Here is a 16,736-nt window from a genome sequence, read left to right as displayed (position 1 = left end):
GTAGTTTGCTTGCTCTAGGATCAAAGCTAATAATGATATCAGGCAAAGGAATTACAAATTTTAATCTCTAAGGAGGTGTTGGAGGACTTGTTCATTTACAGTCCATAGTATTACAAAATATACTCTATTATCAACCAGATAAACCAAACCAATACTTTCATAAGAAAGCAGGCATATTTACATGGAGAAATGATAGAGAGTTGGCAGTCAAGAGAAACCAGGTTTTGAAATAAGGATTGATCTGTCATCCAGAAAGAATTTTGTCATTTTAATTTAATACCTAGGTATTGGCACTCTGATGAAAAGATCTGATGCAGGTACCTAGAATACTGTAATTAGAAATAGACTGTTTCATTTCCATCTTACAATTTGATTAGTGTGTTCAAAAGATGTTTATGGAACAGAGGAACAATAAGATGGAAAATAATCAGCATTAATGATTCCTTTTTGGTCTCTACATATGGTCTCCTATTTAGAAATGTGGAAGTTGTCTCATATGGCAAGTTAAAAATAATTAGCAAAAGCTCCACAAAGGGCTCTCAACTTTATAAGCTGCAATTCAATTTTGAAATGGAAAAGCCAGGGAGAAAGAACAGAGACTATAAGAGATGTTTTGTTACATTGATACCTACAGAAAGAACTGCCTTTATTCACATACTCAGATTAAGACATAGCCTTACAAAAATGTATTCTTTCTTGTTTGTAATCACAGAATGAATGAGACTCAGGCTGCTATTTATTATTATTTGGTAAATTTGATTTTTCTTTTAAGATCTAATTCATCAGGTTTTAATAAAAGAAAAAAATGGATGCTTGCTATCTGTAGGAAATGTGCTAAGGTCATAAAAGAACAGACTGTCAAAGTCAAAGCCTTTCCCTCTTTTCAACCACAATTTAAAACTTCTGCCTGTAAAATGTATCCTCCCTGCTGGAAAACATCATCCAAAGACAAGTTGTTATTGTCTTGGTGAAGCACATGTCCTTTATCAGTCCTTGTACAAGTTGGAAATAAAGTGATTAGAGATAGGAAGAAGAAAAACAAACAATTATTATGCTGCTACATTAAATTGAAAATCTCCCCGAGTTATTGGACCAAATCAGTAACTAAATGTCATAGGCAGTGACAAGAGAGATCTCATTTTCTGGCTGTCACATTTTAGGGGGTTGAGAGCTGTAGTTGTCAGTAAATCAGCAACAAAGAAAAATTATCTGTTTTTGCAGTAAATGGCTGGGAGTGGCTTTGCCACAGGTTCTAGAGAGAGAAAGAAAATCATTGACTAAGTCAACATGAGTGGTCTTGGGGCAAGTGAAAGAGTCAAATGCATTAATAGAATACTTTGCTATTGCTTTTGGACTTTTCTTTCAATCCCAGAATAAAGTTCTTTATCTTTAGCAAAATGAGGATATTTAAAATCAGGGAGTTAAGAAGATTTCCAAGTTGCTCCTGGGCTTGTTCTGGGTCCCTGACACTGGACAATTGGTAGCATGGTTGCCTTTGAGGCTACCCCACATCCTTTGGCTCTGGATCCAAATGAAACTGGCTTCTTTCCAAAAACCCTTCCTGGGTAGGGCATCAACAGTGCTCTTTTAGAATAGTATAGTAAAGCATCATAAAGTGACTAAATACTGTGTATAATTTTTTTTTCTTTTAAATGCACTAATTTCCAGGATCCCTGACCCATTCTTCTGGATCACATATAAATGGGTACATAGAATTCAGTCAGTATTTGCTCAAGTCAAATAATTAATTTTTAGGTTAAGCTTCCATTTCATCCCCACCAGTCACACTGGAAATCACTGCTGTGCTGACTGGGAGAGGGTATCCCTTTGGGAAGGTGGGAGTCCCTGACAGCCTGCCAGGTGAGATGGCTTAGATTGGAACAGATAACCACTGGCCAGGGGCTGCTCCGGGTTTGCACGGTGCTGGCTTGTACTTTGTTTAATAATTGTTAAAACTAATTGCCAATGTTTATAAATAGGGAGATTTTAGAGAAATACCGATTTCCAGTTTCTCTTGAAATATTTGGTGCTTGTCAGCTGGAGCTGGGGAGTTGATATGTGGTTTGCAGGTCACCACAGCCCTGACCACTCCCCAATGCCTCTTGCAAATACCTGATTTATTCATTTATTTACTTATTTTTTTTCATAGAGTGAGGAATCCACAGGCCCAAAGGGACTTATTCAACTGGAGCCTTTGTTTCCCTTCTAGACCACACATTAGATACCAGGACTCTAGGATTCTGCGACCACATAGATCTTGCCTGCCTCCAAGGTGTGCCTGGACCTCTTCTCATGACTGTCTCCAGAAGGATGACAGTGCTGCAGATGGGCATATTTTTCCCTGAAGCATGGCTGAGGTGATGGGGTATATGAGTGGGCAGAACTTGGACACGTGGGCTGCGGTCTCCACGTACATGTGCTCCAGGTCCTCATGGTACCTCACGGGGTGGGGGCAGCCCACAGGCTGTGGTCCTGCAAAAGTCAGGGCTGGCCTGCCTGCAGGCATTGGTGCAGACACTCCTGGTTTATACTCTCCAGGCAGACAGCTTGTTTAAAAAATGGGTGACGTGCTCACAAAGAACAAGGGAAATACATTTAGAATTGGCAAAAAGTGTAGTAACCAGGAGCAGGGAAGGCACTGGAACTCTCAACACTGGGTAAACTTTTCACCCAGCTGCCAAGAACACTTTCCCTTGCTTGGCATTAGGCCAAGAATTAGACTTTCCATTGGGTGTTAGAGAAAAGAAGCTGATAGCTTTAAGACTGACTCTAACATGTTTTGATTCAGTCATAAAACTTTCTTTCATATGGATTCTAGATTTATACTTTAGGAAATTCCTCAGAGACACTGTCCTCTCAGATGAATGGTGTGCATTCGAAACAATGTACCATTAGGTTGAATGGCTCAAAGCTGAGCTACTAAACATACAAGTATTTGTTTTGAAATATGTTTTGAAATTAAAGCCATGCTTCTAATGTCCTGGGGGAAAAAAGCACCTAAATATCAGAGCTATTGGCATGGATAAGACATTGTCTCTCAAAACTAGTTCAAGGTGCAAGATCTGTGCTAATTATCTGGTAAATAAAATTGGAGATGCTACTAGATAGTTTCTTCCCTTACTCAACAACTTCTCACTTTTGAGGATCTAGCTTGCCATTACCTAATTGAGAATTTTGCCTTTCTATCTTTAGTGTGTACATTTTTTTATAATTTAATATTTGGGACAAGTTGTGTTATCTTAAGTTTTTGCCCGATGTAGCTAACCCGTCTTTATCTCCTGTGATGGATGTGTCCTCTTTCTGGAGCATCCATCGGGAAGTCAGTGCCCTCTGTCTTCTGAGGTGGGGAGAGCATTGGTACAAGCTGAGGCAAGGATAAGGCCGAAGGGTGTAACCCTTGTGCTCTCCCTTCTTCCTAGTCCTTTCCTCACAATACTGCTCCTTTGTGCAAGAAGGTAGCAACACTGCCCCTCTTTCTGCTCCTCTGTCTCTTCCCGAGCTGATTTCTCACTTCCCTTCAACTTTGAGCCATCTCATCCCACTGCCCACTGCCTTTGCTGTACCTCCCATTGCCTTTGCTTAGGAAAGTGTAATAATAATAATGACAATAATAATTCTTGAAACGGCATCTCCATTGTCATATCCATTTGTAGTTGTCCCTTCTCACTTTGGAGAAATGGCAGCTATGAAGAAAGGTCGTCTTCTCATGCCTTTTTTGTTTTTATCATTTCTATCCTGTTTCAAGGCATTTACTTTGCTATCAAAGTATCCTTTGCTGAACTTAATCATTTTCAATACTGATGAAGCTTTCAAGGAAGAGTGGGCTGAATTAACTTGGAAACTCTCCTGGTGTGAATGAGCAATCTGCAGCGGAACATTTTCAAAAATTAAATGCACTTGAAACACACTCAAAAGCCTAACTGAGTAAAGTTGGTAAGAACTGCAGCAAAGAGCATCTTTGCGGAAGTCACACGACCCACAAATTGCAAGAATACATTTTTTTTTGCAGCATTTGGCATACACTCCAATAGCTTGGGTTGATTAGAACAAAATTTAATTTGCAATAATAAGCTGGTGGCAAGGGGAGCATGAAATTATGTTGGTGCATTGGTTTTGCACTTTGCAGTATACTTCCTTGTAAATCAGGTATCTTTTTAATTTATCTTTAGGTTACAGAACATATAGCACAGAAAACTTTTTTATTAAAAGTCACTCTGCAGGAAGAGAGACAGTTAAATGTTAACCAAGCAAGCACTGTCTTCCTCCTGGCATCTCGCCCAAGGATAAGGCATAATTCAAGATGTTTTACTTCTTTGGGTCAAGTGACATGTCATGAATTTCTAAAGACGAATGGCACCTCTTAGCAAAACCTCCATACGATACAAGATATATAGTAGTCTCCACTGGTGAGGGCTGACAATTCTTCTGACTTGCCCTTTTAAATGACCGCCCTTGCTCAAAGTCTAGTTTCTAAGGGACTCAAAAAGAAAAGGATTTTTAGTCTGACTAATGAACCTTATCCTCTCTAGTCATTCACAGCCTGTCATTAGCTGGTGGTCCTTTTTTTGATGCAAATATTATAATAGCACATATGGAAGACTCCTTATATTAGGGAGTGACATATGCCAAAGGTTGGCCTGATGTACTGGGGTTGGGGAGGGTGGTGGTGTGGGGAAGTGGACTGAAAGTGGCATAAAGAAATAAGCACTGGCCCTGGAGAAGAGTCCATCTCTGCATTGTCACTGACTCACTGAGGACTGCTGGGCAAGCTACCAAACCTCTGGGTCTCACTTTCCTTATCTGTAACAAGAGGGAGCTCACATTGCTCATGTCCTTCCTAATTCTAGTGTGGATGATTCTGTATGAGGGCCATCAAGGGGCTGAGCAGAGAGGCCAGCAGGAGGCTGGGACAGAAGGTGACAGCAGGACATCATTGGAGCTGCTGCTCCCCTGATTCACAGAACAAAGGCTGGGTGGTTCTGAGGGAAGATCTACAACCCCAATGTTACTGAATGCTCATATTATATAAAATAGTGTAGTGCTTGTAACAGACAAATTCCTTGAAAATATAATTCTTTTTTGGGGGGTAGATATGGTGAAGAGAGAAAAATTGAATCATATTATGAATATGAGGGCCGACTTTGAAAAGCATGTCTTTGGTGGATTCTTTTATGAAGCTGAGAAAATGGTCGTAAAGGGAATAAGTAGTTCTAATTTATCTGTTTCATAAGTTTGGAACTATACGAATTGTGTTTTTTCAGAGTGAGGTACAGCCGTATTTTTCTGTATCAGGGTAACAGTTTTATTGTTACCTTTTTATCAGGCTGTACAATGAAAGCTCGTTTTCTATCCTGGTTGCTTTATTATGGCATCGAAATGTGCTTCTTGGTTAGTAAACACAAAGAGGAACATTTTCAAAAGGCATATTTTCCACTGCTATAATGCTCTTCTTAGAAGTAGCATCTACCAAAGAGCAAAGAGCATAAATACCTTAAATTAGCCCCAGGCTTTGCTACACATTTTTCATGACTACATTTAAAACATAGGCCTCAAGGACTGTTTGGATTTTTTTACTAGTGGGGTGAAAATCTGGACTTTCAAAATCGTAATTACTTTGGGAATATCTAGGTTGTTTATTTCTTCAAATAATATAGAAATTGATTTAAAATTTTGTTTCAAGTACCCTTACCGTGTCTCACAAAAAGCATCTCACCACCTAACCCTGAAATCTTGCTGCGGACTCCAGGTACATACCTCCACATAGCACCTTTCTTCTCACAGTGAGGTTAACCTGCCCGTTGCGGGCTGCATGGTGCATAAGGTCAATGACATAGCGGTGGGTCTTGCCAGCCACTGGGATCCCATCGACATAGACGAGCTCGTCTCCCGGGTGTAGGCGGCCGTCTCTGTCTGCTGAGCCCATGGCAATGACGGCTCCAATCAAAATCTAGAGAAGCAGTGAGAAGGAAAGGACATTCACATTTCAAACCTTTTCTTTTCTTTTTATATATATTTATGTAACTCGTGGAAGATATTATTCTCACATTCTATCCCTTGCCCCAAACTTGAACATGCACTTGAAAAGTAAAAAATTGAGAGGTTGAAGGATGCCCTTCCAACTCTTGCAGGTTGCTTCCTTTTTTCTAGAGAAATAAGTGTTTTGAACTGGATGCTGATTGCCATGAAGTTTGGGGGACACTTGCTACCTGGCTTATAAATTGTCACCCTGAAGGAAAATTCTAACCCCTCAAAATCAGATGCTAATTGGCCATCACTCATGAGCTCTGGATGGAAACAACATGGGGATTGAATCCTGGCTCCACTTCCTATTTGTGTGGCCTTCTCATGCTCTGTGAGCCTCAGTCTCTTCACCTGCAAAATGGGAAAATAATAATGGGGCCTACTTCGTGGAGTTATTGGGGGAATTGAATGAAATAACTCATGCGAAGCATTTAACTTTTTTCATTGCACATAGTGAGTGATCAAAAAGAGCCCGGGGGAAAGGAGATGCTGTATTTTATTAAACTGATAAAGCTTTAGAAGTTTTTTTTTTTCTTCTTTGCTTTGAAAAGCTGGAGGGTAAAAAGAAAACAAAAGAAAAAGCAAAACTCAGAGTTGGCTTTTTCTGTTCAGTTGACTTACTCAAAAAAAATCTCAGTCAAACCTTTTCCACATTTTTGCTCTATTTTTTCAAAGAATTCCTCAGAGCACTGCCCTCTGTGCAAAGGACATTCCCAGTTCTGCCTGTCCCTTGAAATGCTTCTGCTGTTTAGGTGGCTACCATGCCAGGAATTGAGGAGGTAGCTGTCTGGGAAATGCCGTTATTGCTATTGTTGCTGTAATTCTCCGAACCAGGCACTGTGACGAAAGGCAACACATAAGGTTTCCCACGTCTCATTAGAAGCACTCAGGTTAGTGTTCATTAGCAAGGCTTTTTTCTTTCTCAGAGGATAAAAGAATAGTACTAAATATTTTAGTTTTGCTGTTTAATCTACAAACAGTTCTTCCAACTCAGGGACAATAGGTCCCCTTTTTCTTCTGCCAGTGGCTTAGACATATAGCATCTGAAGGCAGTGCTTACCATTAGCCTGATGATACTACAGAGACTTACTCCAGGTTTTATTTTAAATGCTTATAAAATGATCCCTTGCTCACAGATTGATTTCTTTCAGGCACGATAATTTCTTTCAAATTCCATATCTGTGGATGACAGCTACTCGGCTTGCATGTCCTCAGGTGTGGCAGCAGGACGATTCCTTAGCACTTAGTCACACTGCTCTGTGTGGCCTGTCAACATGACAACCAGATCCACATGCCAGGACTTCTCAGGTGTAGGTAAAATTATAGTCTGAAGACCTCACAGCCTCGGCCTATCGAGTAGCTCTCTTTCTCCATGGAATGAACATCCCCACACTGCTACTGCTTTTCCCCTATTCCTGGGGGTTGGGGTGGGGTGAGGAATAGATTTGCTTCCATGTTGAATATATTAGTGCTCTGATGAGTGGCTCTTATCGCTATCGCAGGACAGGCCTCACACCTCCTGCACCACGAGGCTCTTCCCCTGAAACCCACCGCACCCATTTGCTATTGGCCAGCAGTCGGGCATGCTCTGACATTCTCCATTTTCCCCACGGTCATGCCGACCTGAATTTGTGAGTTTCTTTATAAACATGTTCCAATCTATTCTTCAAAAGGTTCAACCCACTGTGGAGTGTTTCAAAGATTTGGTAAGTGCTTTGTGCAAAAGCCAGTTAAAATAAATATTAATGCTTCTCCATTGCCCATGAAAAAGCTGCATTTAGTTGGTCTGGCCCTAAGCAAACGCTTCAACCTTTAGATTTCCTGTATATGTTAGTGGGAGAGTTTATACCTAATTATAGAGGAAAAAAATTTCTTGTGAACTTTTTCTTGAATGGTTAATTATTAATATTAAGATATAGTTCTGATTTGAACTGATGAAAGAGAAACAAAAAATAGAAGTTATAACTGAGAGAGCCATAGCTGCTATTGGGGCCTCTACAAAAATATTATAGTAAAGGTAAAATTTCACATTGGAAAATTGCTGTTTCTCTTTTGCCACAGGAGAACAGCAAGATAAACAGCAAGATATACAGATATTCTTGAAGTTACATTCTGTGCTGGCAGTTTAATATCATTTATTAGAAGGAAGAGCCCAGCAAAGCATCTGCTTTTCTGCAATAGTGCTGTGATCTGAGACACTCTCCTCATTTATTCAACAAATATTCATTAAGCCCAGGATACTCTTAGGTACTAGGAATCCATCAGAGAACTACAAAAAAAAGTTTCTGACTTTTGTTAATAAACATAAACTTTTGTTAATAAACAAAAGAACTTGCATTCTAGTGGTCAACCATAAATGCAATAAGTGGGTAAATTATATGGCATGGCTATAAGGCATGTACAATGGGAAAAATAGAGCAAGGTGGGGGGTGTCAGTCATGTGGTGGAGGTGGTATTAGAGTGGGTTAGAGTAGGCCTCTATATATTTATTTCTAAATAAACAGTATATTCAGTTACTACAATGGAATATCTAAATAAATAGTGTATTCAATATAACACTTTGGTATATTTTGTTATATAGTATTATATATTTTTCTATGCATATATATTATAATTACATTATCTTCCACCTTATTTCAAAAAAAGGTTGCCACAGATATTAAATAAACTGGAATTGAGCTGAGCATGGTGCACTGAGTAGCATCGCAGATGCTTGTCCATTGGCTCTATCGTGTAGCTGTGTTGCTCCATCCACCTGCAACTGTTGCCGTTGCTGCGCAGAGGCTGCCCATTCGCACCCTGACTGCCTCCAGCTCTCACGCTGCTGTTGCTCCTTAGCCTTTGGCAGTTAGCTCCTTTGTGCATTATATTTCACTACTGACACAGAGATAGCTTTATGTATTTTTCTATTCAGAAAAAAAATCACAATTTTTTTTCTTTACTTCGAAAATGATTTGTACACTTGACACATTCTATTATTTCCCATTTGCCACCGTAACTCTAGGGACTGAATAATCTATGATTCCTTCTTCCACTGTAACTCATGCTGGCTTCCCAATGTACACACACTCTCAAGTTTGCTTAAGCTCTTGAGAACATGCCTCAGGATATCCGACCCTTTAAGTCAGCAGTTCTCAGAGTTTAGGGTATACAGGAATTACATGGTGAACTTGTTAAAACAGTTCTGGGCCTCCCTGCCGACAGCCTGATTCTGCAGGCCTGGGGTGAGGCCTGGTACTATGTCTGTTTAACAAGCTCCCAGGAGTTTTGGATGCTGCTGGTCCACAGATCAGTCACACTATGAGTAGCAAGGCTCTGATTGTTCCCACTTGGTCCAATGGCCACAGGGTCTGTGGTCTCACTGGCTACTTCCCAAGTCTGCTGAGAGACTCTCTCCCAGGTGCAGGGCCTGAGCTCCGTGACCCATCACAATAGTCACTTGCCAGGTCTGCTGACCCCCATGCCCCTGTGCTTAGTCTGGTCTCCCCCACCCACCAGGCCATGTTTTCCTTCTGGTCTTGCTGACCTCTGGCCACACTGGCCAGTGAGGCTTCCCAGCCTTGCCCCATTCATTACCTCCCTCTAGCCTCACTGGACTCTTCGGCCTCAGCTGATCCTCAGTCCCACTCTTCAGCTTTCTCTTCTCTGTGCTCTCAGAGGAGCTTTTTATCCCATCCCCATTGTTTTGGCCCTGAAGGAAGAGCTTTGTGGCAAAACAGATCAAGAAAGACCTTTCCCATGAACAGCTGATCCATGGCCCTATCTTTCCAATTGCCTTCTCTAAAAAACAAAAGAAACAAAACAACTCCACAACTCTACTTTACTTAGGCTTTGAGGGCACAGAACAAAACAGAGCATTTGATGTGAAATAACAGCAATTCACGTTCAAGTGGCCAAGATCGCAGTAAGCCACAGGGAAAACCCGATACTAAAAAGAAAAAAAACTCAACCAAACAAGACAGACACAACAAAACTAAAACCACCTTTCCAGTCCTTTTAATCCCTTTAATTCTTTCCTGTACTATCTATCCAGTGTTAGTCCAACCCCAGTAGATCTGCTCTGCAATAACTGTAGCCTGGGACAACTTGACACTGTGACGAGCAGGTTTCAGCCTCTTTCCTTTGGCAACTCCTCCACCAGTTTGTACCAGACTCTTGTGCCAAGGAGCAGGTCTATCATTATCTCTTTCTTTGAATGGCTTTTCTCCACTGCAGTGTTTTGCAGATCTTTCCATCTTGATGCCTTTCGAGCTCTTTTCAGTTCACAGCTGGAAATCCCATTTTTGTTCCTTTATGGCAATTTTTCATTTCTTTCTATTTCTATTGTTATTTAACTGTGAAAAGTATTTCCTCTTGCAGGAAAAATGCCCATACACTTTGTGTGAGTTGGAGTCCTGCTGTTCATTATTTGCCAAAAGCCATGCTGTCACGTTTAATGTGCACCCTGGGATGTCAATACCATTTTGTATATGTGGAGGCAGAAACCCATTTGATGTACTTAGGAGACCTCCTTTAGTTGGGGACAAAGTCACCTGACACGCCTCTCCCTTTGTAGCACACCGGCAACTAAATGAGGCTAGTGCATTTTGTTTGTGTGTTACCTACAGACTTAGAATGTAGGAAAACAGGAAGGAAAGGCTTATGGGAGATCTTCGCAGTAGACTCACTCTTCCTGATATGGTCATTTTGAGGTACCATATTCTGGTTTTCAAAACTCATTTTTCTGGCTTTGCTTGCTTCAGGGAGATTTAGGCGTCTTCTTTATGGCTTAAATGTCAAAATTGTAACATGCAGCAGGAGTGTGTCTTAAATCATTCACTGAAGGAATAAACCAGAATAAATCTAAATAAACATAATAGGATAACCAGCAATCCATGTAATCTTAGGAGGCTTATCATAAATATTTGATGCCTACTCCCTGGAGGGGAGGAAGGACTTGGGAATGCAAAGCCAATATTCGGAAGGGTTGGGAGCCTGGGGATCTGTGTACAAACCGGGCAGAAAGATGTCCTGAGGCTGAGTGGTGATCATGGCTGTGTGCACGCACCTGAGCTTCCTTATGAGCAATACATGTTCCATCTTGGTAACAATTCTATTGCTCCTGTGCCAGGCAAAGTCCAGCAAGACCACTCTCTTCCTGAGCCAGCCAAGTCTATGTTCTCCCCATGCCTCAGTCATGCAATCCCTTCTACTGCTGGCAGAGGGGGCAGGTGAAGATAATATTAATATTTACTGAATGGGGTGCTGGTTTATCCCCAAAGCAGATGAAGCGTGAGCCTAGGGCTCCAGCAAAGTAAGAATTTCATATTTCAAAGACTGTATTAAAGTAAGTGTCATGGGAAGAATTGGAACATTGTTGCCTTGCCTTACATTTATTTTATAGTTTAATCATTTATTTGTATTTATATATGGGAGAAGGGACCTGATACTATTTTCAGTGCTTGTGGTCTATAAAGATCTGGCCCTGGTTGAAGCTCCTTTGGCATAAAATATTCATCTTTCCAATTTCTTTCATTTAATCCAGTCCTCTGGGATGGGAGTCTTAAAGATAGTAGCCTAAATGAGTAACACAGGCATAAGGGAGTTTGGGAACTGTGGCCAGGCTCAGTATAAAAGGGGCCACTGCTTAGCTCCAGCCAGTTGTCATGGAGAAAGGCAAGCTCAATACTGATAGATTTGTTTTTTAAGACAAGATGAAAATAAAAAAATTTTTAAATGTGAAATTAGTAGGTGCTCAACAATTTTAAAACATGGAGGGAACTAAATGAACCATGTTGTAAGGCTGCCAGGACACCATCTCTGCTTCTAGGACTAGGCCACTTTAATTCTACAGGGGCTATAGGATTTAGAGGCCCCAGAAAATGTAAACTCCAGATCATTATTTTTTCTGAGAAGCTCAGGTGACAGCTTTGGCTTGGTGAAAAGTACTCTCTTCAATTCTGTTTAACAAATATTTATTGTACCAAGCTAGGCTTGGAGGACATAAACACCGTTAAACCATCGTCCTTTGCCTTCAAGGAGCTCACAGATTGGTATGAGGAAAAAGAAGCATGCCAGTCAGTGTATTCCAGAACAAACAGGGAGTTTGTCTTTCTAGTGGAAACCCCTTAGGTTGGTAAGTTTGGAGTATTATGTAAGTATAAGTGCAATGGATTCTACATGGATTTACCCTTGAATGCCCAGCAGTTGTTTTGGTTAGTGCCCAGTATCCCATGAAATGCTATAAAAAATAATCTTGCAGTTGTATTTTATTTTGAGCATGGTTTAATTGTTTTATTTATTTGGTATCTTTTAAGCCTATGGCTTTTTCATAAAGAATTTTGCTTCAGCCCAAAGTGAGTTTTGGCCATTGTTCCTGGTTCATGAAAGGTAACCTTGTTTATGGTGACCCCTTTGATGATATCTGATATCATACCTGATAGCTTATGCCAAGGAGATGACTCAGGATGGGGCCAGCCACACCAAAAGTCTTAGGGTGGCAGCTGACCATATGAGAAAGACCAACCATGTAATTAGAGGGCTGGGCCTTAGAACCACATGATATTAGCCTGATCTATGGGGAGAAGAAGAGGCTAGAGATTGAGGTCAATCTTGTGGTCAATGATTCAATCAATCATGCCCATGTAATGAAACTCCAGTAAAAACCCTGGACACAAAAGCCTGGGGAGCATCCCCAGTTGGCAATACTCTGTTTGTCAGTGCTGGGAGCGCACCATGTCCCTAAGGAGGATGGAAGCTTCACATTTGGAACCCTTCCAGACTTTGTCCTATGTGTCTCTTCTTTTTGCTGTTTCTAATTTTTATCATTCCACTATAATAAAACCATAATCGTAAGTATGGCACTTACTGAACATGAAGAAGAATGAAGAATTCTGAAGAATTACTGAACATGAAGAAGGGTGTGGGTAGAGGACAGTTCTCTGGGTGGCCTTGGACTGACCCAGTTCTCCCCCTTTCTTTCTTGTACTTCTCAAGAATAACTATAGCTTGTACTAGGAGTGCAACATCCTGATATAAGGAGGGGCTGGCTGGAACAGCCTGGGTTCTGTCCTAGTCCCCTCCAGAAATATGATGCCCTTCAGTGCTTTAGCTCAGTCAGTCATATTTCTCCAGAGCGTAAAACCCACGGTGGGTTGATTTTGGGGGTCCTTTAGTGGTGGTGCAAGTGGGGCATGTACAGTTGAGACTCCATCTGTCCTGGGCATCACTCCTGGCCTATGAGTGACCGGATCATGATGAACCCTAGGATTCTGTTTTCTCTTGCTGCCTATCTGTAAGCAATAAACCCAATTCATGTAATGTATGTGTGTGTGAGTGTTCTGTCCCACCAAACAAGTTAGTAACCAGTGAACCCACTACATAGTGGGGACCCACGAATTTATAGCCCATGTGTAAACCTGGGGCAGTCTGTGGGGACTGTTCCCTTAGACTTCGCAGTTTGGCAAATTCATTTCAGTTGATGTGAGGAATCTTGTGCAGATGTGGCAGTCTGGAGGACTGTGACCTTCACCTCAAGGTTGGTTCACTCTGGATAATGACACATTTTTAATTTATGGGGCACCAAAGTAGAATAAAAAGGGTGATATTAAGTTCTTGCTTAGAAGAAATTTAAAACCCTGCTGATTAAACAACATAGGTAGACATACAAACATGTTAGAGAACGATTCTGAGGCTTTGGAGTATAAATCACTGTGTTAAATGCTTACATACATGAAGGGACTTGATAGTGTTCTCAGTTTTTTCTATAAAGAACAAGATGAATTATACAGAGGAGGGAAGCTGGAGGACTGACTAGGTGACCAAGGACCCCTGGTAAACTCAGAATCAGGTGACAGAGGGAGAGGGGAACAAACCTGTGAATGGGAGCAGAGTGAAACCAAGATTTGCTTCTTGTACCTACAGCATGGGACCCTCAATTTAATCTCAGAGAAAAACTGAAGCCTGGAGTGACTTGAGCCCTATGTTTTACCTAAGAAGATCTGGCCAATCCTTCTTGGCAGATGCACATTCACATCTATTTTGGCAGCCAGGGAATTAGTGACATTCCAGTTGACTGTTGCCAAATTTTATTCCCAGGAATTAGGAAATAAATCTTTTTTTCTGGAGTGCCCTCATCCTTGAAGTCCAAGCTCAGCCTCCTGGAATTCTCTGGAGAAAGGGACCTCATCAATCATCTAGTCCAACTCCTCTCGCAGGAGAGGAAGCCTCTCTGGAGTTCCCATCAAGTTCTCGCTGACTCTGCTGGAATTCCTCTTGTGTGCAGGAGCCCACTCTCTACCGAGGAAATCTGCTTCACTTTGGGATGGTTTTAATTGTTAACAATTAATTTCATTTGTTAGGTTAACTTTTTTTCTCCTGAAGATTTCTGACCATGTTTTATTTTTAATTTTATTTTCCGGAACAATCTAGCAAAAGGAGAGACAAAGCCGATAATGATAAGCATTTATTCAGCACTTAATATGATCCAGGCACAATGCCAAGACCTTTACATATGTTATCTTCTTTAATCCTTAAAGCTACTCTATGAGCAAGGATTATTGTTATCCACATCTTGCAGATGAGAAAACTGAAGCTTAGAGTTTAAATCCCTTGCGTGAGCTATGGTGGGGTGCGGCTGCCAGAGCTGAAATGGGGTGCAGACATCTGGCTGCACAGCACAGAATCTTCATTTATTCAAAACTTTCATGGACTTGACTTAGTCACATTGGGTAACATTTAAGATACATCTTTTACAATGAGTGTTTTATAGCTGATATTTTAATACATGCTCATAATCTAGCCTTGCTGTGTTTTCTGTGTATTAGTAACTATTGCCATTTTTTGCTTTTACTCTGAATATACACACATACATGTATAAACACATACATGTATATAAAAAGATGTCTCCAGAGCCCCTTCCAAATTCCCAGTACTGTGCCAATTGAAGCTGACTTTGGGAACATTGTCTCATGGTAATCCCTTAATTCAAATCTACATGAAATTCTGTAACATTGGGTTTGATTTTACTTCAGTTTATCCCTGTGTTTTCTCTTCTTTGCTGTTTTGGTTGAAAATACACATAGTTCTGTTGTTCCAAGTCGCCTGTTCACAGGGATCCTCTGTCATACTGCATGTCTACCCACGAGCTGCTGTCCAAAGATACCAGGGCTCCAGTACAAGTAAACAACTGAAATACTCAAGAGGAATCCACTTCATTCTAAAAACGATAATGTACCTCTCTTAATGTGATTTATGATGAGATATTTGCAAGTTGTGAGGTCGTTTTTAAAGAGAATAGCAAGGAAAAAACCAAGCCTTAAACCTTTTATGTGAGTCCTAAAACATTTCCCTTTATATGTCACACTGAATGATATTTTCCCTAGTGCCTGCACACACACAGAACCCAAAGCATGGAAATAAAGGAGATTCAACTTACAGGCTGTCCGGGTTCATCTCCCCCAAGGATTCTGAAGCCAAATCCAGACTCCATCCTCCGAAGGTGAACATCCAATTCCTTATAATCTGGACCTGGCATAAAGGAGATCCCAATGAATAATGAATCTGGCTTCCACCAGCCCCTGAGGAACTGAACACACCAGTGATAAATTAATTTTGTGGACGTGATTAATGAGAAAGCTGTTAGAGTCGATGGAGAGCATAGAGGATACAAAAAATATGGTAGCAAAAAAGTAGGTCTTCCAAAATTAGGTGTCCCTGGAACAATAGCAACCAGCCAAAGGCACCACTAGGGTGTCGCCATAAGCAGAAAGAGACCACAGATTTTCCAGGTGAAAAAAAATTGATGCCTCTATAACTCTTTATTTTCCTAAGAGCATTTGGATTGCCCTCAAGAAGCTTGGCTGTCATTTGAAGATGTTTACTTTGATTAGCATGATTATTACAGAAGTAAGAGAGAACAGATGGCAAAACCCTGAAACTGCTTAGTAAAGATGTAGTGATTTTACTACTATCTCTTTATGACTAGAAACATCCAGTTTAGGGGAGAGAGAGTGTGTGTATGGGGGTGGGGGATAAGCTTATGCCCAATAAAAGTTGTCTAAGATTGTAAAAATTAGAAAATAAAGACTTTAATCTTTTCTCTGTTGGGGTTTAAGAGAAGTGTTTATATCATGAAAAATTCCTTTATGTTTTTCAGAACTTACAGGTAGAAATTCATCTGGGTTTAAGATGAACTCTTATCCCCCAAACATTTTAGAATGGGGAAGCCACTAATTGACTTTTGACTTCCTTAGCGTACTCAAAATAGATTAGAAGAAGAATACTTTTCGGAGGTCAGCCGAAAGAACAGAAATGTACTTAAGAATAAGGTAGGAAACTCTCCTGAATGTCATTTTTCCAGCCCTAGAGTAAACTAAAACTATAAAAAATATTTTGACATTTTAAGGAGAATATGATTTATACTTATACCCTGCTCCTGGTCCTTTGCACCCTCCTCAGGGGGCAGTGCTGCAATCATGACTGTGTTGTGCATACTTTCATGCTCACTGCTAGGATGTCACTGGATAATCACTGATTTGGGGAAATATTTGTCATGCCATCCTTTGCTTAAGAAATATTTAGTGATTTCCGGGCCTTAATAGTTTAGAAGCACGTATTAAGTAAAATTCCCCTTGCTTAAAAAGGACAGTTTTGGAAATTAAGGAGGGATTTCAGAGAATCCGCATGGGAAAAAAGTCTATGTCTGAGTCACCTGGATGTAAAATAGCAGGCACAAT

At 40.7% G+C, this 16,736-nt stretch overlaps 1 protein-coding gene across 1 annotated transcript in view; it reads right to left on the bottom strand.

Annotated features, from left to right (window-relative positions):
* Positions 1 to 16,736, bottom strand: part of MAGI2 (membrane associated guanylate kinase, WW and PDZ domain containing 2) — a 1,576,038-nt gene that overhangs the window by 124,426 nt on the left and 1,434,876 nt on the right. Inside the window, exons 14-15 of the mRNA XM_012650290.1 lie at positions 15,437 to 15,528; positions 5,755 to 5,947 (exon numbers count right to left, since the gene is read on the bottom strand). Coding sequence (XP_012505744.1) covers positions 5,755 to 5,947; positions 15,437 to 15,528 — 285 coding nt within the window. The remainder of the gene's footprint in view (positions 1 to 5,754; positions 5,948 to 15,436; positions 15,529 to 16,736) is intronic.

The sequence above is a fragment of the Propithecus coquereli genome, unplaced genomic scaffold (assembly GCF_000956105.1).
Source record: "Propithecus coquereli isolate 6110/MARCELLA unplaced genomic scaffold, Pcoq_1.0 Scaffold32, whole genome shotgun sequence".
Classification (NCBI taxonomy): Eukaryota; Metazoa; Chordata; class Mammalia; order Primates; family Indriidae; genus Propithecus; species Propithecus coquereli.
Note: the sequence above shows the minus strand (reverse complement) of the source record. Positions and strands in the feature narration are given on the sequence as shown.